A 20978-nucleotide genomic window follows, 5' to 3' on the forward strand; every position below is an offset into this window, starting at 1 on the left:
GAGATTCGAGTAGCGGTAAGGATGGAGTGGGTGAAGTTGCTCAGAGGGGGCTCCCCGGGCCGTTGTAGTCTACTCCGGTGGCGATTTGTCACTGACATGCCTAGTATAGTTAGGTATAATGATGTTTTCTTTTCTTTACTTGTTTGTTCTATTGTTGGAGGGCGTTTCTTGGAGGTTTGTGGAATCGTATATTCCTGGTCGTGGCGAGATGGGGAATACCACATGACGGAGGGACTAATCTCAGGGTCTACCCTGTCATGTACGACTTTTCTTGGAGGAGTAGGAAGTTGAGATAAGGGCTTTTGCATTGCATTGCATACGCATTGCATGACTGGTCCTCCGTTGGCAGTCCAACAGCTATCTGTGTACTCCGTCTACTACACCACCTTGCCGGTTTACTGTTGACATATTCATATTAAGCCTCACCTCTGGCTGAGAAAGTTTGTATTATGTTACTCAACTTCCTGCGGCTGTTTAAGAATGCCTTCTTCTCCTTATGTGAGCATTTATCTCTCCAATTACTGACATGCTTCGTCTATTCCCTGTTACCGTTTCGCGGTAGGGATAGGAGTTCCAATATGTTCGACTATCGGTATACCTACCTGACATCCACAACACATTTGTATGTCTGCTGGAAATACCCTTTGTCTGAATCTAACATGTATTGTAGTTTGATAGCTTATACTATACTCTATGTTCAGGATATCAGGTAAGATAGCTAAATAGTAATTCGTATGTACGCTCGTAGAGATACTCTGTCTATATTTCTCACGTAGTGGCAGCGGCAGTACCATCAGATGGCTGTCAGGTATCCTAACGGCTACTATGTATCTGTGTAGTTTACCCGATTCTTCAAGTATCTGCAAATATCACTGCCCTCACTTGGTATCTGCCATCATGGCTCCTTTATTCTACTATCACTAAATTCTAACAACATCAATATTCTCTTCCAGTATCATTGTATTCTATTATTACCACTACTCTCATCTATCGTCCCTACTCTCGTCTAGTATTAACACTCTCATCTAGTATTAATACTCTCATCTAGTTTCTTCTAGTATCAATACTCTCGTCTAGCATTGTCCAGTACCAATGCTCTCTCCTAGTATCGATAATTTCTGCTAGTATCAATGCTCTCTTCTAGTGTCAATAGTATTTGAGATAGATGTGTAGACATGTGTCATGAGGTCTTGTAGACCCAGCTCGGAGTGATGGCTATTAAGTGCCATATCTCATTAGAGCTCAACGAGAGTATAATATCTGCTCAGGTCGGTACCTCTCTCCATGTAACCCCAAATCAATGAGTCAAAAAGACACTCCTTTATCTTTTGAGCTTTAAAAAACTGAGATTCCGCATGAAAGCATAACTCAATTCCAATCCTGCCCTGGAAAGTGTCTCTAATGCTTGTTCCCTTCTTCTTGTAGGCCTCCCGCATGACTAGCACTTCAAGTTCCCAAACGTGAATCACGTGTTAAAGGAGAAGATAAAAGCAGAGTTGTACATCTATTAAGAGACATTATTTGTCTCTTCTCTGCATGGCTATAGCTCCCTTGCTTCTGCCAAATCTTGTTGGTCACAACCACCACAAATCAACACGAGAGAGCGAAGAAGTATATTCAGCTCTACCCTTCAGCTTTTCTGCTTCCTGCTTCTCTCACCTTTTCACCACATCTAAATCTACACTCTGAAATTATGCAGGTTTCCGGTATGTGCAAATCCTGAGGCCGGTTTGCTGCGTCAAGCTTCTGCCGGCTACCAGTTGCCAGCTGGCACATTGGCCACCAACTCCAGGCAGCTGGCAATGCAAACGCGAGAAACATTTATTATCAGCTGTTCTCTGTTTTCTGAACTTCTCTTTTGCAAAATTTTCACACACCCTCCACCTCCCAATTTTGTTCCCTCCCTCCTCTGCTCTCCGATTTTTGCTCCCCAAGTTACCATCCCCAAGCCCTCCGGCATGATGGCTTCCCTAAAGCCTATCATTGATCATGCCGTACTTCCTCCAAAACTACCTGGCGAAAAAGAAGAGAACTATCAAGAAATCTCCGATGAAATCCTCAGAAGACTTATTCGTGCCTGCGAAAAGGTTGAGAGTCTGGCAAGCTTACCATTTGCTGATGCTTTTCACTCTCTGAGTGAATCTCTCCAGACATGCATGAATCTCAATCAAGGGCGTCTTGACCGAGACGCACTGCTAAAGCACTTTAGCCAACTTCGACCAAACACTGTTCTCATTTGCTACGTTGTTGAACAGAATGCTGCAGTTTTCATAAGACTTGAGAACAACCAGTAAGCGCCCTAACCACTCCGCAAACATGAATTTCAGGTTACTAACGATGATGCAGAAGAAGCGATGAACAATTTGTCGTCATAGAATGCTTCGAAACTTCACCAACGACTGAGCATGTGCTGGCCGCCGATAATGCCCTGGAATGGGATTTTCCAGGGCGTGCTGTGCGTTTGAGCCTGTCGGAGTTTAACGACGAGAATCTGCAAAAAGCCGTTTCTACATTTCTCGAATGTGCAAGCATGGAGAAAATTCAAGATCTGCAAGCTCAAACAAATAAAGCAAGTGTGTCGGTTGCCGAAATTCGAGACACTTCCGATCCAGCTATGATCACTCAGATGTTCATGAGTATTCTGGAGGCCATAGGAGAATTCGCACACGTCCCTCAGCTGAGAAAGAGAGTTAGAGATGATGTGAACTTCGTGACGGGCTCGCTGCCATGGAGAAGATTGCCCTTTTGGCTCGTTTTGCAAGTGGCTGCTCAGAGGCACCTCCACCTGTCACTCGGCGAGCCAGGAAGAGCATGCTACAAGCTCTTGATGGCCGTGTTTTTCTCCGAACTGCTTCACGATGCTACAAATGGCATCGTTTCTCTCGATAAGACAAGAGACCTCAGTGGAAATTTGAAACTTGATCCTAGCTTGGTCTTGACACTTCGCACAAAGCTGTGCCGTCGCATGGCTAAGCTGGAGCAGGAAAGAGCCAATCTTGTGATGCACGGAGAACATTTCGAAAGCCTTTTCAGTTGCACTGCGCCAATGATCACAACTTCTATCGAGTTTTCAAACGATCGTGTGGGAAATCTATGGAATTACTTCAAGTGGAAGACCAAACGGAAGGTTCACCGACTCCCACAAAAGGCCTCGGATAGATCTCTCCAGCTCTCACTTATGAAGAGCGGCAGCTATCTCGACAGACTTCTAGACAGCCACAGATCGCCAATTCCGGTTACCAACAATGGACCACTACTGCTTCCCAACCCCATGGATACGCCTGTTCAAGAGGTTCATGCATTCACAGAAAAGATATTCCTTTTGACACGAATGGAGCAAAAATTTGAGCTGGTCAATCTGCCAAACAGATTCAACACTGGAAATGCCAAAAGTCATTGCTGTACATTTGCCAACAATATTCATGAGACATTTCGGCAGCTCGGGGAGATGTATGATGGCGATCCTCTGCTACAAAGCATCAAACTTCTCACGATATTCGAACTCTGGATGCGAATGGACGAGTGTGCCCTTGTTTCCTGTCCCCTCTTGGGTGACTACCAACCGGTCTTTCCCCCTGAGCTTCTTGATGCCCTCCAGTTGCCGTCTTTGACGGATATGCAGCGACTCCTAGTAGTCCAAACGTATCTGGCTAATCGTCATGCGAAAGCCAGACATGGTCATATATTCAGCGTTCATGATCAAGATAGTTTTGCTGTTCAGTATGCGAAGCAGTCGGAGCAGATGAAGGCACGCTTGAAGTTTGTTATGAAGCGGTCGGACGCTGACCGCACTGCTAAGACCAAGGAGTGGGAATCCAAAAGAGATGAATACGAAACCCACTCATTGCAGGTCAATACGCTGGTTTGTCAATGTACGTTCCAAAACGGGAAACGGGATGTTCGCGGTTGTACGAAATGCTGGCACTGGAGGACGCGAAAGAAACTTCGAATTCAACATCATGAAGATTTTCTTCCGACGGACGAGGCGAAAAGCTATATGATTGTATTCGAACTGGAAATTCCTAAATTCATATCTGATTACCGCGATGCGACATGGAAACTCTTTAGAGATCTGGCACATCCTACCCGTCCGTCCACCAAGTCGCCTTACACGACTCTAGACGAATGTCGTCATCTACAGGGCTTCATGACGGCACCGAGGGGTTGCATATCTCTTGCGTCGGATAAGAAGTGCTTTAGCGAAACCCATTATAGCTATAGTGATGGATTGGTGTCTCTCAAAAGGATCTTGTTGCCATTTGCAGCAAACTTCCAGCTATACGACCACGAAGCCAAGATATGGGTCAAAGATCTATCAGAGTCTCTCACGCTACATCATCTTTGCAGAATCTATGTTCCACTTGGGCTTTCAAGCACAGTACTAAAGCCAGATGTGCACCCAGCCACGAGCTTGGATGGACCATCTTCGTATGAGATTCAAGCCAATACTACCAAATGCCCACCCAGCATGTCAGTGGCAGAATTCTCGGCTTACCAAAAGCTGCTAGCTGGCAAATCACAGCGTTGGCTCAATATTCTGGTGGAATTGGGCTCGTGGAATGTGAACTTTAGCAGCGAGGACACTGCTTTGTTGGTCTCTCAACTAGCTATTCAGGCCGGTCCAGCCACTCAAAAAGAATCTGGACCTTTGCGCGATGTGCACTCGGTGTTCAGGGAAAGACATTTCGTTCAGAGTTTGAAGAAGCAAATTCAGGCCCGAATAGATTCCATATATTCTAACTGGAGAGAGACGAATTGTATGGAGCTTCTCATCAATTTGAGCTTGCGAGGTTTCTCTTTATTGTTAGACACCGATATGCGTGCTGAGTTTGAACAGCTACTCAGGTCAGCGAGAGATGCTACTCTCGGGTGGATTATGCCATCTCAAGAAGAATCGAGAAACACTCTGGATGGAAAAGATGCTGACAGAATCGCCACGTATGGGCTCAAGGCATCCCTCCTTTGTCGTCGTACTTTCGAGATACATCTTGGCTCTGAGGCAGCTTTATCCGCGGCTGATCTTTCCACCTGGATCAAGGCCTCAGTCGCACTTCAAGAAAACCGAGTAATGACTGTCAACAATCTTTCCCCGCTAAGCAGAAGCATGATGATTCGTGATGCGAAAATGATGTTTCGCATAGACGGCTTGATTCGAGCTGCTGTGGAAGCTCATCCAGACGCTATTGCAGATGCTATTGGAGAGATGATCGACATCAAAGGGCATGAAGCCACTGGCAATGAGACGCAATCCACGACATCTTGGACGTTTCTCCAGTCCCCACATTCACGATGGATTCGATGTACTGTGCCTCAGAATCAAGCATGTTCTAGAGGCAGGCAAGTGCTTCACCTGCATATTCTTGAAGGCCATTTCTTTGTGAACGGAAAACGGCGAGGAAATCTCCCACTAGCCATTCGCAATGACCCATCTGTCAAGTCCCTATTTGGTGATCAGAATCTGCATGTTTATGCTTCATCCATGCCAGGCATGGAATACACTCTTGCGTACCCATTCCAAAATAAGCGCGTCCACTTTGGCATGCGCGAATCTGGCGCCATTATTCGAACGGAGGGACGAGATGGTCTATTCGAATTCATACCAAGCGAAGTTTTTAAGCCTTCTAGCGCGTGGAATTTCGACTTGCCGAGGAGCCTGCTGGACAACTGCTCACACTGGCTGAACTTGGATACAGGCATTCTGGAAATTCGGCGGCAGCCCTCGATTTGGAACCGCCGACACAAAGACTGGGTGATTAATGTTTTCGACCGATATGCAACTCGTGGTGAAAGAGTGAATTTGGTTGATCCGTGCTCTTCAGAATTCAAAAAGATTGCCAAAATCTTTGAACACTTTGAGGTGCCACAGATGTTGACGGTCTTTCAATCTTGGTCCGAAAGAGGCAGATTGTCCGTTGAGCTTCGTCACCTAGACCTTGAGTTTCACGTCAACAGTATCGGGCTGCTCTTTTGCAAGCAACTGAAAGCAAATATCGACATTGACCAAGATGCTGGGACGTGGTATGGGCTTGCGAGCAAGATCGTGCTTCGAGACGCCGCAGACACAAGTAAGAGGAGCATCATCATACCAAACGGAAAATTATCATGGAGGTCAAACCCAAACTACCCTGGCATTCATGTGGACACATTCTTCCAAGCATCTGATAGATACTTTCGGTTTGACATTGATCAAACTCTTGGTCGCTTGGTTTCACAGCCGGAACCCCTTTTGCTGTGCAGAATGGCTCTATGCCATGCGGTCACGTCTTTCTGCCTCCCAGATCCTCTTACAGGAGTAACTGGCACGGAAGAAGCGGTACGAATTCTCCAATCAGGCGCAGTTCAACCTTGGTCCCCTTCGTCTTTCCCAGACCTTGGAGAGTTTGCAGTTCTGCTCCCCAAGCGACAGTACTACCCTCCTGAGTTTAAACGTCTGCAGAGAGTGAAGTGGGATAGCCACCTCACAACGACAATCCAAAGTGACCAACTTGAAGCTCTCATTCGCGAAATTGAGAGGAAAGCTGGCAACTTGGCACAATTCTCTCAGACAACCAACGCCCAAAGGGAGAAGTGTGTGGCAGAAGAAGCGTCCCAGCTACGCCTTCGCGCTCAAGCTCGCCGATCCCTTTACGAACGTACAACGACAGATACTGCAATTCTAAGCCAACTGTACCAAGTTTATGTACCTCGTGATAGGCAATCAACTTCCAGAGGCAGCCAAGTGTATCAAGTCGCTCAGATGATACACTCGGATTCCCAGCACATAAATATGGGACGCAATCTGAAACAGATTCTTGATGGCTGGCCTCATATTGGTGGTTTCATGGAAGATATTTTATTCCTGGACGCAGAATCTCTCGCGAGCCAAATGGAGTCACGTATCTGCGATCGCTGGGGTTCCCTGATCAAATTATGCTGCAGCGAGAAGGACAAGCCATCGTTGATCTTCCAATTGGGACTACTGGCGTTCCAATCTAAGGCCAATATGGACATTGTTCTATCTCTGGTAGCTTTCTACTGTATAAGAGAGCTCCGGGACCTCGAACATCCCAAGCATGCGGGTTATGAACGTTTCAGAGAGCGTGGACCTCCTCAACAAGCACTCCTTGAGAAACTCATTCACAGCGCATTCTTGCCATGCCCGGAGACGAATGCTAAGTGTCTATATTTGGAGAGACAAAAGGAACTTGAAAAACACATGGAAGAATGTGTAAAGCAAGGTAAACTATTGGCAAAGGATATACTGGCGCAATGGCCAGAGCTCCCGGACAGTCTTAGCTTCGAGACTTCTCTCATAGATGTTCCCGCCGCTTTGGATGCCATTCGACTAGATTGGAACCGCAGAAAACAAAATGACCAGTTAGAAATCTATGTCGACCAGGTGGATAGCATTCTCATCGCATATCGTCACAAATGCGGTGGTAGAAAATACCCCAACGAACCGCAACTATGGGAAAGAAACATCTCTGATCTCTCTGGCTTCTACCCTCGGGACATAATACCATCATTTTCGCGAGATCTCGTGACTAGGGCCGGTCCAGACTTGGTCCGGGTCAACAGCCACTTTGCAATCAAGTTCACTGATGTTGAGGCGCAAAGTGTTGAGTCCCAGAAAAAGCAGCGTATCTTTTCAGAAGAACCCAGTGAACTTGATCAGATATTGGACGCCTTTTCTAAGTCACCGAATACTCTACGCCAGGATTATAGCAGTGATCTTCAACGAAGTTTGGCTGCTCTACAATCCACTGGCCAAACAGTACTCAGTACTTCCATGCAGCCACTTCCAGGATGTTATGAGATCACACATGCAATTGAGCAACTACGAGGGACGATAGAAGCCTACCAGAAGTCGATCCGAGATGCTTTTTGGTCCGGCAACACTCGCTTTACGTGGCTCACCTTGGGAGACATACTGCCCTGCCGAACCCCTATCGAGATTCTGTGCCTCCTGCAATCTCGAGCTAACCATTCATTCGGTCCTGGAATGAAAGAAGCACTCATTAACTATGGCTGCGCAATTGCGGAGATGCAGCGGCTGATACGCCTCAGATCAGCCGTTCTACTCAACGATCACCGTGCTATAAATGAAGAGCTTCGCAACGTCGGCCACGAGAACTGGAATCCTATGGAAGAGGACCCAGATTGGCTGTTGATTGAGATTGACAGCAACATATTGATTCGTACAGATCAGATTGATGTTGCACGAGCTGTTGTTAATCCTGCCTCGGGCCAGAATAGCGTGCTGCAAATGAACATGGGACGCGGTAAGAATGCAGCATCACATGCACACTTAGAGCTTATACTGACTTGTGCATACCAGGTAAAACATCTTGTATCATGCCTATGGCTGCAGCAATATTGGCAAATGGCGAGAACGTCTCTCGTTTGATCGTGCCCAAGTCTCTCATAATGCAAACGGCAAACATGATGCATTCGCGATTAGGTGGTCTCGTTGGCAGAGAAATATGCCATATCCCATTCTCTCGCCAGACCCCCACGACGGATGAGATGATTCAACTGTACGAGCGATTGCATCGGGACGTCCAAAGATCCAAGGGGTTAATCCTGACCAGCCATGAACACGTGTTGTCGTTCAGATTATCAGGGCTGCAACGCCTTGCAGATGACAAGACCAAAACAGCCACAATGATGATTAACTTCCAGAACTGGCTTGATACTCGATGCCGAGATATTTTGGACGAATGTGATTTCACTCTGTCTCCAAGAACTCAGCTAAACTACCCCAGTGGCTCAGAAAAGGATTTTGATGGGCACCCATTTCGATGGCAGGTCGCAGAGGGCCTTCTGTCCATGGTATCAAAATATATACCACAATTACGAGAGTCTTTTCCAGGAAGCATTGAGCTGTTAGCAAGCTCGGGTTGGTTTCCGGCTGTTCAGTTTCTACGAAATGATGTCGAAGATGAGCTTCATCGGCTTATAGTAGATGATATCTCGAAGGGCAAAGCACCATTCCTTTATATCAATCATGCAATTGACAACGAAATCCAGACCACTATCAAGCGAGTACTGTCTGACCAGAGCTTTGACACAGCGTTATTTGAGAAAGCTACTGGGCTTTTCCCCCAACCTGATAACGCTGCCAAAAAACTACTTGTCATTCGAGGAATAGTTACGCGCAAGATCTTGCTGCTCTGTCTTTCCAAAAGATGGAATGTGCAGTACGGCCTTCATCCAGGCCGAATTCCTCTCGCAGTACCCTTTGCAGCAAAGGGTGTTCCATCAGAGTTATCCGAATTCGGTCACCCAGATGTCACCATATTGCTGACTTGTTTGAGCTTCTATTCGGCCGGACTCTCCTATGAGCAGTTTCGACAAGCTCTCCAGAGTATGCTAGCCTCTGAAGATGCGGCGTCCGAGTATGAGAAATGGATCTCAGAGTGTAACATTCCCCCTCACCTGCAGCATTGGAATCTCATAAATCTGGAAAACGAGACCCAAGTGAGGTTACTTTGGAAGTTTTTATGCCGAACGCAGGCCGTGGCCAACTATTACATGAATAAATTCGTCTTTCAACCTTATGCGCGACAGTTCACTATCAAGCTCCAGGCTTCGGCGTGGGATATTCCTCAAAATTCTGGGGAGGAGACTGCTCCTGCTGCGAGGACGACGGGGTTCAGTGGTACCAATGACAACAAGTACTTGATGCCCATGAATGTTGAGCAAGAAGACCTCCCGGGTCTGTTACAGACAAACGCTGAGGTCCTATCATATCTGCTACAGCCACGCAACCGAAAATATTCAGTCTTGGTTGATCACAATCTTTGGCGCCTCAGTGAGCATGACATGCTGAAGACAATTCATGATCAGGGTATCAGGATTCTTATTGACTCTGGAGCATACATTCTTGAGACGGGCAACAGGGATCTGGCAAAGCTATGGCTTCAAGTTGATGGACAGGCACAGGCGGCCGTTTACTTTCATTCCGACAACCGGGCTTGGGTTGTCTATAGAGATCCAGCGAAGAGAGATACTCCACTATTGGCAACAAGGCTCGCAAATAACTTGGAGAATTGTCTCGTCTACTTCGATGAGGCGCACACCAGAGGGGTGGATCTCAAGCTGCCTGAGAATGCGCGCGCTGCATTGACTTTAGCTCTTAAGCAAACCAAGGACAACACGATGCAAGGTAAGTACCCTCCTCTTGATCATATCCACGAGATGTGTGCATCATACATTTATCGATGGGATGATTCCCATTTCTCGAGGCTATAATAACGAATACTAACAATTGGACTCTAATGCAGCCGCCATGCGTCTACGACAGCTACGCACAACGCAGTCTGTGATGTTTTTCGCACCTCCGGAAGTTGACATGAGTATCAGAGATGTTTGCTATAACCGGCTGCCGATTAATACTCATATTGAATCTCCACATGTCATCTTCTGGCTCCTGGAGCAAACTTGCAGGGCCAACGAAGACTTGCAGCCACTTTTCCAGGCACAAGGCAATGACTTCTGTCGGCGTACAAATGCCCTGTTAAAGTATCCCGACTATTTAACCTCGAAAGATTCTAAACGTAATCTTTTGAAGATACTGCAACAGCCAGAGCATCAGACTCTGATGCAGATGTACGGCGACACATCAAGGTCTTCAACATCGCAAGGGCTCGAAAATATGCTCCCTTCTCGCCTTCAAGGTTTCACAAACAGGCTCTCTCAGTACGATATTTCTGGTGTTTACCGGGCAGATATTTTTGGAGAAGTGGAGCAAGAGCAAGAGCGCGAGCTCGAAGTGCAGCTGGAAACCCAACGCGAAACAGAAAGGCCAGTTCACTACCAAGCACTCAACTATCTCGGACTGAGCGCAACCATCCTGGATTTTTACAAGGCTGGAAAGTTGAATACCACTGATAAAGAGATACGACATGCTTTTGACTATATTGGCGCCACAGAGGTCGGTGAAAAGCATGATATCAAAAACACTGATTCGCGACTCTTCGTTTCAAAGGAATTTGGCCGAACCATTAAGCTTCCTTTGAACGACCCAACTGTAGGCGATCGCTTCTTGGTAAGTCACAAAATATCACATATACTCTCATTGTTCTAGAATCACAATGCTGACTTTTGATGACTTATTGTAGCGCCCCGTAGAATGGGTACTCTGGAGCCCGTCTACCTGGACTGCTCTGGTGATTATCCCAGAAGAAGCTGAACTTCTCATTCCGAAACTTCGAGTTGCCCGAGGCAAAGCAAAAGTTCATCTGATCGCCTATGCGGCTCCTATTACTCGAGCCATGGTGCCCTTCAACCACCTCCGTTATTATTCGCTCCCGCCAGTCCCTCTGAATGCTACGTTTCCTGTGTGGCTCAAAGTCGAGCTCGGCATTCTGTCAGGCCGACTCTACGCAGATTTTGAGGAATGGAAGCTTATTTGTGACTACTTTAAAGGCTCACCCAAGGGAAATATTAGCCGTGGATTCCTCTTAGAGTGGCTTGGAGTCCGTTGCAGAGCTCATGATGTGCTTCACACGCCAATGGGATACATTTGCTTGGACCGAACGGCGACTGAGATGGACCCTTTCTTTGTCCAAAATGCGACTGTAGCTACTCCTGCAATTCCAGCTATCCCGGTTGAAGATACCGTCGAGGAGACAGAGGAAGAGAAGTGGGAAGAGGAAGAGAGTGATGATGAAGAAGACAGTCTCTATGTCGATGAAACCAAAGACGGCAGTGTCGAAAAATACGATAGTGCTGAAGAAGACGACAGTTCTGAGGAAAACGACAGTGACGAAGAAGATGGTAGTGACGAGGAAAGTGACAGTAACGAGGAATACGAAAAGTGATGAGGAATACTAGACCGAAGATGAACGATTACACAACTCGTAATGAATCAGGCAGTATGATGAGTATGAGCTGAGTGGCTTGACACTTGATCAGAGAGTTTAGGATGACTGGCGAAAAATTTTGACATTTGGTCAAGCATTGAGAAAATGGTGTACGCGAATTTGGGAAAGGGTATCAGAATGGTTCAGGGATGGATAGGTCAAGGAAGGATTACCAGATTGTCAGCCAAGGCGAAACGTGAAGAAAATTGGTGGTGCGATAATTTCTCAATTAGATGGACTAATGAAGATGGCTTACTTAAGGATAGAGATGTGAAGGATTGTTCTTGCTCTAAGTGACTTTGCTTTATTTCATCGGCAGCTCATTGCGCGACTACAAGGCCATTATGAGAAATTTTGCGATAATTCACATTCCTGACACAGCCGTTCACCATTCAAGGCTTACGTGACATTTAGAGAATACTGGATGGAAAACGTGATTCGAGCCAAACTGTATGATAGATCTAGGCCGTTGACTCTGCTGTCGTACGTCAGATCTTTAAGTGCCATGAAACTTTGAGAAGGCGGTGAATATACAAAAGTCAGTGCGAAATCAGTTGTAGTGTATAAAACCCCATGTGATTGTCAAGATAAATACATCACCTAAAATAGCAGAGAGCGCATGACAAGTAATATGATGGCTGCTTGGCTTCATAGACTGTTGAGCATGCGACAATTACACTTTGAACTTGATGTACAGCATCTGCCGTTGAGTCATCTGAAATATGATCTACTCATTTTGAGGATAGACCTAGTAGAAGTAGATAGATTAAGTAAAAGCAGATAGTTCTAGTAGATGCAGATAGATCTAGTAGAAACAGATAGATCTAGTAGAGACAGACAGATCTAGTAGAAAGCAGATAGATCTAGTAGATACAGGTAGATCTGGTAGGAAGTAGATGAATCTAGTATAGACAGGTAGATACATATAGGGTTGGTAGAGGTTGATATGATCGGTGTATACATTCTCTAGTTGAGGCAGTCCGAGTACATGTAGCTAGAGTTTCCATATAGGTAGTCGAACTTCTTTGACGAACCATGGACAACGCCATTAGCTCAATCCGACAAATGGGAAAGTTTATTAAAAGCCAACTGTGAGTCAAGATGTAAAGAGTACAGCCCTGTAGTAACTTCTCCTTATCCAGTGAACTTAAGGTAAAGTTTTGCAAAAGTATCCATAATACCGCCTATTAAAGGAGCAGCATCCCCGGCTCAAATGATGTGCTCTCCCTCTACACTCTTCCTTCTACCTCTTCCCTCTGGCGAGATTCCCATTGATCATATTACACCTGCTCTAATGGCTCAACCAGTCTCGTGTGGTGATGAACATGCACCTCCAAGTAGTTTTGTTACTCGCACACCTCCTGTTATTTACGATGATTCAATTATTATCGCAGCTACACACCCTAATCTCCAAGGTAATCCAGTAATTGACGGGTCCTTCCTCTCCGACTTTTACGCGTTCAACTATCTTCTCAAAGGCTTGGGATCTGAACAGATCTGGCTTACAGCCGCAGTATGATCCCCGTCTCACAGGTCGATTAGAAGTACGCTTCTTGCTAACTATTTTAGGATCCGCGTGAATTACTTATAAAAAGGGAACATTACTTGCATGGAAGTCCTTTTCAAGATCGAAAAATCGTCCTGGATCGTGATCTACTTGAGCGTGGCGAACTGACTCCCGTAACCGTCGTCCAATCCTCTGAGATGATCGATCGTTTTCTACAAGAAGTTCGCACTGGCTCCAAGAAAGCAAAGAGTCAAGCAGCCCCTCTCCTACTCTTAGTCTTTTGCCATGGAGCGGACGACGAATTCTTCCTAGACAATGGAAACAACAAGAAAGGTCTCACTTTGACAACGCTTAAAGAAGCAATCGAACCAGGTTGCCGCGTTACTCTGGTTTCAACAGCCTGCTACTCTGGCGGCTGGGTCGTCCGCAGGCCTAGCGACCCTTCATTTCAACCCATGGACATGACTCTACTTTCTTCAGGTTTGAGGAAATCAAATCCATGGCAGCAAAACCTTTCTGTTGGTCGCTATTGTGGATCAGTGTTTACCCATTCGATTATTGACACCTTGACGTCCACTGCAAGCCCGCTCCTTAAACATGTTGATGACGGCGCAGCAACAAACAATGACACAGCAAATAAGGAACCATCGGACCTCCAACCAAAAAATCCCAATCAACAGCAAACATTGACATATAACGCATTTTGCCAGTCAATCCTCGACACCTGCAGAGACAAAGTGCACCGTCTTTGGCGTGAACAGGAGTTCACCTTCAGCGCACAGGGAGACGAGTGGGAACATTCTTGGACTGGCAGGTCGGGGATTCCATTGAAACACTTCGAGCAGCGATGGAGTGCTTTAGCTGTTTGTCCATACACTGGCTCGCTCAAGCGTAAGCTCGATATGGATCCCAATCCTTCGAATCCATCCTTTCAATACAACGAAAGTACACGAACGGGCGGAAAGGAGCTCATTGATGAACTAGGAGAGGCCATAGACCAAAATCGAGTTGTCGATATGGCCCGTCTATTTCTCCAAACATGCCCCGGCGAGGAGAACCGCGGATGGTACCACTTAACAAATGCTGTGCTCGAAAATGCTGCCAGGGGATTGCCTGATGATGAAGAACTGGTACCATGGATTACGGCCGATATGATACGATTTCGATGGGAAATGTCATTGCTATGCGATCACATAGTGTCTTTGTTTGGGCTTCGGGCTCCAAATGGACTAATTTGTCTTCTCTGGGATGACCTTGCATGGTATTTTCATAATGAATCCATCCCTAGGTCTCAACTCGCCATGTACGACGACACACAGACATACTTGTTTCACCGACGTTTCCCACATTCTGGTGGTAACTCTCGCGGGCCTCCATTCGGTCGGGCGGTGGAATACTTGGCGGCAGCATTAGTTGAGACGACTCAGACGTTCGATGAGTGCATGGCAAAAGCAGATGAAATACTTGCATTTGCAAAAGCCCTGGAAGGAAATTTTCAAGAACATGTCATACAAAACGAGAATGTTGTCGAAAGTGGGCAGAAATGGTTTAAAACGATTGGGAAATAGAGTGGCCAGTCACCACTGCGTCGCAAGAGCCAGGACTATGAAGTATCTGTTGGATCTGTTTCTTTGGGGAAAACTAAGTACATGCATTAATCCTTACGAGACCTGGATGGACGTTTTCCTGTATCACTGAAAGCTCAAACTGTTCGGTGACTTATGCTGTGAACCCAACCACGCTGCAGTCATTCATACACAGCAGCCTACTAACACTACATCCTAGGTAGTCAATCAGCCATGTTGCAGTAGATCCGAAATGAAGACATATAGAGAGATCTGGTAGAGATAGAATGAAGTGCAGATCTGGTAGTGATGCTTCCACTGTACCTAAGGCTAACAGATCTGCTAGAGATTAGCCCTGAAGATCTAGCCCCAGATAAGCGAGCTAGGCGAATTTAACGGCCCACTCAGCCCTCATCCGCTGCACAGTGGAGATTCAGTTGGAAACGAAAATAGGCCGCCATCTTTTCGCCCCAGCCCACTTTGCCATTCCCACACCTTCCCACCCAACGCCATTGCAGTAAGTACAGCCCCGATATTACAGCCCTTCCCCAGAATTACTATGGCGGACCATTTCTCCTATCCACTTGCTTAGTTTACTGACATCTCTTCCGTCTAGAGCATGGCTCACTCTGGCTCTGCGATGGCCGGCTACGATGGCGGCGGTTTCGTCAAGGTACGTTGTTTTCCCATCACCCCATTGCTGTGTTGTGAAACTTCTTACTAATTTTACTTCAGGCCGAGGAGACAATGGAGCGCCTTGATGGACGGCAAATGCTCTTTGACAATACCAGTGGTGATGCCAATCATTGGGCTTCCCCCGTTCATGTGTACTTGAACATCAATGATGTTCCAATCAGCACTCCTGACCCCAAAGACGCCGACACATTCTGCTGCATCTCATCCGATTCGCTTGATGTTACATTTGCAATGCACGGCACGCCACTCATTCGGCCTCGATTCTGGTCAAACTGTTTACTCCTAATCTTGGCTTTGATGATGCCTATGCTGGCCAGATTCGCATCTCTTCAAAAGACATCATCGAGGTGACGGCAAAAAAGCATGATGAGGACGCCTTGAACGCATTGAGACGCTTCTGCCCAGCAGCTTAGAAGGCTTCCGGCAAAATGATATCTATGACCATCTTGGCCACATTCGCCGACGTATCTATCCCGATGGGCGTTAAAAAAAGACTTCACGAGAAACACGAAGGCAGGCACCTGTGGTCTCAAATCAAGGAAGCCTGGGCACAAACAATTCATGTTCAAAACGATGGCCATATCAAATTCGAGGTTCTTTTTCGTAGTGGCCACGGCAACATCATGTTCGCCAATACGTTTACTACGGTGGTCCTCGGTCTTGCCGAGCAGGACTCATACCCAACTACCCCGTCCGGTCGGAACGATGGCAACAAAGAGTGTCACAAGTGCAGAGGACGCGGACACTTCTCCAAAGCTTGCCCCAATGAAAGATTCTCCCTTCTCACCAAATATGTGACATGCCGTACTTGCGGCCAGGAGGGGCATACGAAGGCAGACTGTCCGACTCGCCAGTGCAAAAGGTGCTACGAAATAGGCCACTCAGCAAATGAATGTACAGCGCCCTACTGTACTCGGTGCAGACAGCCGGGCCATTCGCGCGAAGGCTGTAACTCTGCTCCTCCTAAGTGCGATGATTGCGGTGGTGTGCATCCCACGATCCACTGCGAGCTCTTCACTAATGGGAAGAAAAAGAGAGGAAACCAGTGAGCATCATTTGGGAATTATCCAAGGATGTGAACCACCCCTGGCCTGCAGAAGTTCTACGATTATCATGGTGAGGGGGAAAATGACGACTCAGTCAGGCAGAGTGGTAGTGGGTGACATTGCGGGACATTTGTTCGACAGCATGCATGCTTCACGAGAAAGTTAGTAGACAGTACATCTGGAGCTCTTAATACTAGGTAGTCAAGATTGGGCCCAGAGGATTGTTCTGGTTTCTATTTATCTAGTTTGATCCGGTGAATTGATTGCACGAGTCTCTCCATACTATAATACTGTGACAGAGAATTGTTCATAACTTTCCTTTTTTTTTTCTTCAGAAATCTCCAGAAACAGTATCAAGTTGTCCGTAACAGACCGAAGTGAGGACACATTTTAAGCGTATAAAATGAATTGCCTAGTCGAGATAAAAAAAGAGCTGAGACCTTGGGTGAACGAAGATTTAGATGGAAATGGGAGCTCCGTGAATGTGAGTACATCTTGTATAAAGAATGAGTCTAAGCCTGGCGATGTTTTGATCATACCTTTCTACAAGGCACAGGCTCTTGAATACCCAAATCACTCAAGGGTATGGTGGACAAAGTCGTAATCGCTAAAGAAGTCTACCATAGAATTAAAATCAAGACCCTTGACGAGGCGCAGGGGGGTGAAGCTGACTTTGTCTTTGTGGATTTTGTGGCAGTCTCGCATCCTGGATTCACTGGAGAGAGTTTCCGGATCACCCTCGCGACCACTCGAGCGCGAGGAATCTCAATTTTCCTTCTGAATCGTGGGTCATTCGTTGGCCACGAGAAGCCCGAAGTCGCTGAACGCACCTTTTAATTATCCCGACTCTACGTTCTATGTGCTAAAGACGGTATCATCGATTGGAAGACCTGTTGCATCAATTGCCAAGGCGACCATACCTTGGACCAATGCACTGCAACACATGAACATATGGCGAACGTCTTGTGCGAGCGTACGAGCTGTGGTCAAACAGGTCATAACGCAACTTGTCCAGACCGCGTGTGTCGCAACTGTGAAGTTCAAGGACACAACACCAATGAGTGTTCTTTCTAATGTAAAACGAAGCATGTTGCAGATTTCCTTTGCCAAACCTGTCAACAACGAGGACATGTGGCCAAAAATTATGCATCTCTTTCCATAGGTACCGTGTTATAAAAAGATATATAGACACGTTTCTATCATTGATCAAATTTCTATCTATCCCTACTTAACCTATTAATCCCTATTAGATCTATCTATCTCTACTAGATCTATCTACTTCTACTAGATCTATCTACTTCTACTAGATCTATTTATGTCTACTAGATCTATTTATGTCTACTAGATCTATCTATCCTTAGTAGATCTATCTATGTATACTAGATCTACTTATCTCTAGTAGATCTACCAAGTTTACAAGTTATTCTTTTTAAACAACTACAACAGCCTCCTTGAGCCGTGATGGAGAGAGTCACTAGCATCGGATTCACTGAGAGATTCCCTGCTTTGAAAGCATATTAAAGTCTTTTAGAGATGTCACATCAGATTCCTTGATAGCTTTCCAAGATTTTCTAAGTATATTAAGTGGCATCCGCTTACAGTTTGTAACAGACTAAACTTAAGTTATGTTAAACAAATAAAAGGAGCAGTTGAGAAACAAAAGGAGTTGAGAATTTGGACACACGAAGGTTTAAATAAAATGGCTATTTTAATAAATGTGAGTATCTCGTATAAATTACTTGGGCTGGCGTGTGTTGCCTGCTGTATGGACTTGATGGGAACGGTGGCCAGCAACATCTTGATGTAGTGAGACTGTTGCCACATTCACACAAGCGGAAGAATACGTTGTTAAAACCGCGCAGTGAGAGAAGTACAGGAAGAGGAAAGCTTAGAACCAACAATGTGGATGATGAGTATAATATAGCTATAAACATTTCTTCTCTGGTCGACTTTATGGTCAGTGAGGGCAAGATCTAGCGGAAGCAGGAGTATGACTTCTCGCATCTATTTAACAGAGACCTGGTATCTCCAATGCAAGTGACGCCTAAGTGTTGATGCTAAATACATATATAGCTCATCCGTACTCATACAACACATAATAGACCTTGATACTGGCCAACCAGTCATGTGGTATCTCTCGTCTTGTATCAAATGTTTGAACTGTACACTTGAATGGCAAATGGTCAATGCAGAGTACGCAGAAGCAGGAATGATGATTGACTGAGCTACTGGCCAGCAAACGTCTACAGGCTATCATCAACATCTTTAGCGCATCCGAAGGAAGAGATAGAGAACTGATCAATTGTGTGCGAGCGAGTAATGCCAATTCTCTCGAGAGAATCGACACACGCCGCAATCAATCATAAACGGTCACCAACACCACTTGTTCAAGCAGTCATGTCTTTCGAGACATGAGGAGAAAGGTAAATCCGAAATGAATATTCATCTCTTCCAAACTTTGATAGTACACAGCAAGGGGGGGGGGGGGGAGGGCTTATTTTTGCGCGACTTCGTTTTGCGCAACCTCATGGTGGTGGAGGCCCTTGAACTGAGAGTCGGAATCTCGCTGCTCAACATACGCCGCCCAAGTATCGCGATTCCCAATAGGGGACTTGCTCTCATGCGACCTCCTCCCAGATAATTTACCAAAAGCTCCGGAGAACAAGCGAGACATGGAATCCAGGACTGGACCTTGGAGGACGTGGTTGAGGAAGGCGGGAAGAAGCATAAGACACGCGCAAATGAGGCCCACGTTGACTTCGACAGTCCTGTGGTATATGGTTAGCCTTGACCAGCTTCGAGTAAAGGCACAGCTGTATAGAGATAACTTACGCCCATACAGACATCTTGGAGAGATTCCAGGAAGCATCGGGACTGCTGTGGAGAATCGGCGTCATTCCGAGGCGAATAAGGCTGGCGGCGCAGGCACTACAAATCCTTTCGTTAGCCACTCAAATCCAGTATTCTCAGAACAAGAGCTTTGACGTACAGTAGACCAATGCTAAAGACGGCAATGACTTTCACCTTTCGCTTAAGATCCATGTTCAGGCCCACAAGGACAGGGACAGGCAAAACCAGTGTGTACAGATCCAACACGGAGCTCGAGATACCAGAAACATAAGGCAGAATCACGGGGTTCAAACAGTGGCCGGAGACGATCGGGTTCCAAGCTTTTTCCACCGGGATGCAGCTAAAGACATTTCCGAAGAACAGGCTGAGACTGAAGCCGACGACCAACACGATGCCGAGTATGACAAGGTAGCGCATCTTGTTCGTTTCCGAGAAGATTCGGTAGTAGAAGAAGAGGAAGGTAAGTTTGACGCAGCCTCCGAGGAGTAAATAGATGAAGGACCCGATGGAAAACCACTGGAAAAGATGAGTGATGTTAATTAAAAAAAGTCGCCGGGAACAGTGGTGAAGCTTTGAGATTTACCTTTAGCATTTCTGTGACATCTTGGATGGGAACATTCCACATGTGGCGACCGATTCCCTTTGTATAACCTGTTTCTATGGTTATTTTATTCAAATCCCATACAGCGAAGAAAGAGCGTCTCCTTACATTTCAACATGAATCCCGAAAAGGCGATAATCATAAACTGCCCATGTTAGTAAGTACTGATCGAGAACATCGCGATTCTGTTTAATTCTCACATATGAAATGATACAGAAGTCTGTTTATTACCCGTTAGTCTTTCGATGAGGTACAATACGGCAGCCAAACTTACAGTCGTCCACCCCAAGTTTGGCCTTTGTGATCCTTAAGCGCGTGTAAAGTCGCATACCCACGGCCAGCGTGGTCAGCGTCAGTAACACCGTATGCAGCGCAATATTCTCCGTCATATGATCATATGGGTCAATGAAATTCGGCTCGACTCCCGGAGGAGGAGGAATCGATCCAAGCCATTGCGAAGCCATGATTGAGTCCTGAACCCTCCCGGTAAAGCTCACGTTTTTTTTTTGTTCGATGAAATATGTAGTATCAAATGAGTGGAAGCAGAAATCTGCAGAGGCCGGGCAGCAGCAGATCGTCAGTCAGTATGTGTCAAAACGCATGGTCCGGGGAACCCAGAAAAAGCCATGCGAAATAATCTCTATTATAACGCACGCCATCCGATGGGAAATGTGCCGAGCATCGCCGGGCTGAAAAACACATGCTAGACTAAATGGAGGACGGGAAGACAAATCCTGCGACATGTTATGTGAGCGCCTGCCTGATTGAATCATCACCTTGATATCTTATGCACACACTGCATACAAAATACAAGTACACAGACGCACATCCTCCGTCTACCTCCGTCTACACCCGCCACTTGTGTTG

The 20978-nt window shown here is 46.2% G+C and overlaps 4 protein-coding genes across 4 annotated transcripts; 3 read left to right on the plus strand and 1 right to left on the minus strand.

The window, feature by feature from the left end:
* Window positions 1-1961: 1961 nt before the first annotated feature.
* Window positions 1962-11804, plus strand: M431DRAFT_83309 (hypothetical protein; the record flags this gene model as incomplete). Its single annotated transcript, XM_024923298.1, has 5 exons — window positions 1962-2290; window positions 2353-8261; window positions 8318-10147; window positions 10266-11029; window positions 11103-11804. 5 exons carry the CDS (start codon window positions 1962-1964, stop codon window positions 11802-11804), a joined length of 9534 nt encoding a protein of 3177 aa, XP_024775005.1.
* A 1336-nt stretch (window positions 11805-13140) lies between these two features.
* M431DRAFT_4354 (hypothetical protein) lies at window positions 13141-15965 on the plus strand (the record flags this gene model as incomplete). The annotated part of the gene is made up of 4 exons (XM_024915139.1): window positions 13141-13359; window positions 13416-14483; window positions 15535-15591; window positions 15654-15965. The coding sequence occupies 4 exons, from the start codon at window positions 13141-13143 to the stop codon at window positions 15963-15965; spliced, it is 1656 nt and encodes a 551-aa protein (XP_024775006.1).
* A 272-nt stretch (window positions 15966-16237) lies between these two features.
* M431DRAFT_480875 (hypothetical protein) lies at window positions 16238-16663 on the plus strand (the record flags this gene model as incomplete). The annotated part of the gene is made up of 1 exon (XM_024915908.1): window positions 16238-16663. The coding sequence occupies one exon, from the start codon at window positions 16238-16240 to the stop codon at window positions 16661-16663; it is 426 nt and encodes a 141-aa protein (XP_024775007.1).
* Window positions 16664-19135: 2472 nt separating this feature from the next.
* Window positions 19136-20966, minus strand: M431DRAFT_507005 (hypothetical protein). Its single transcript, XM_024918902.1, has 7 exons — window positions 20386-20966; window positions 20312-20331; window positions 20220-20256; window positions 20094-20161; window positions 19650-20026; window positions 19493-19588; window positions 19136-19428 (listed from the first exon to the last, which is right to left on the minus strand). The coding sequence occupies exons 1-7, from the start codon at window positions 20573-20575 to the stop codon at window positions 19155-19157; spliced, it is 1062 nt and encodes a 353-aa protein (XP_024775008.1). The 5' UTR covers window positions 20576-20966; the 3' UTR covers window positions 19136-19154.
* Between the last annotated feature and the right edge of the window lie 12 nt (window positions 20967-20978).

This window comes from Trichoderma harzianum (genome assembly GCF_003025095.1).
Source record: "Trichoderma harzianum CBS 226.95 unplaced genomic scaffold M431scaffold_5, whole genome shotgun sequence".
Taxonomy (NCBI): domain Eukaryota; kingdom Fungi; phylum Ascomycota; class Sordariomycetes; order Hypocreales; family Hypocreaceae; genus Trichoderma; species Trichoderma harzianum.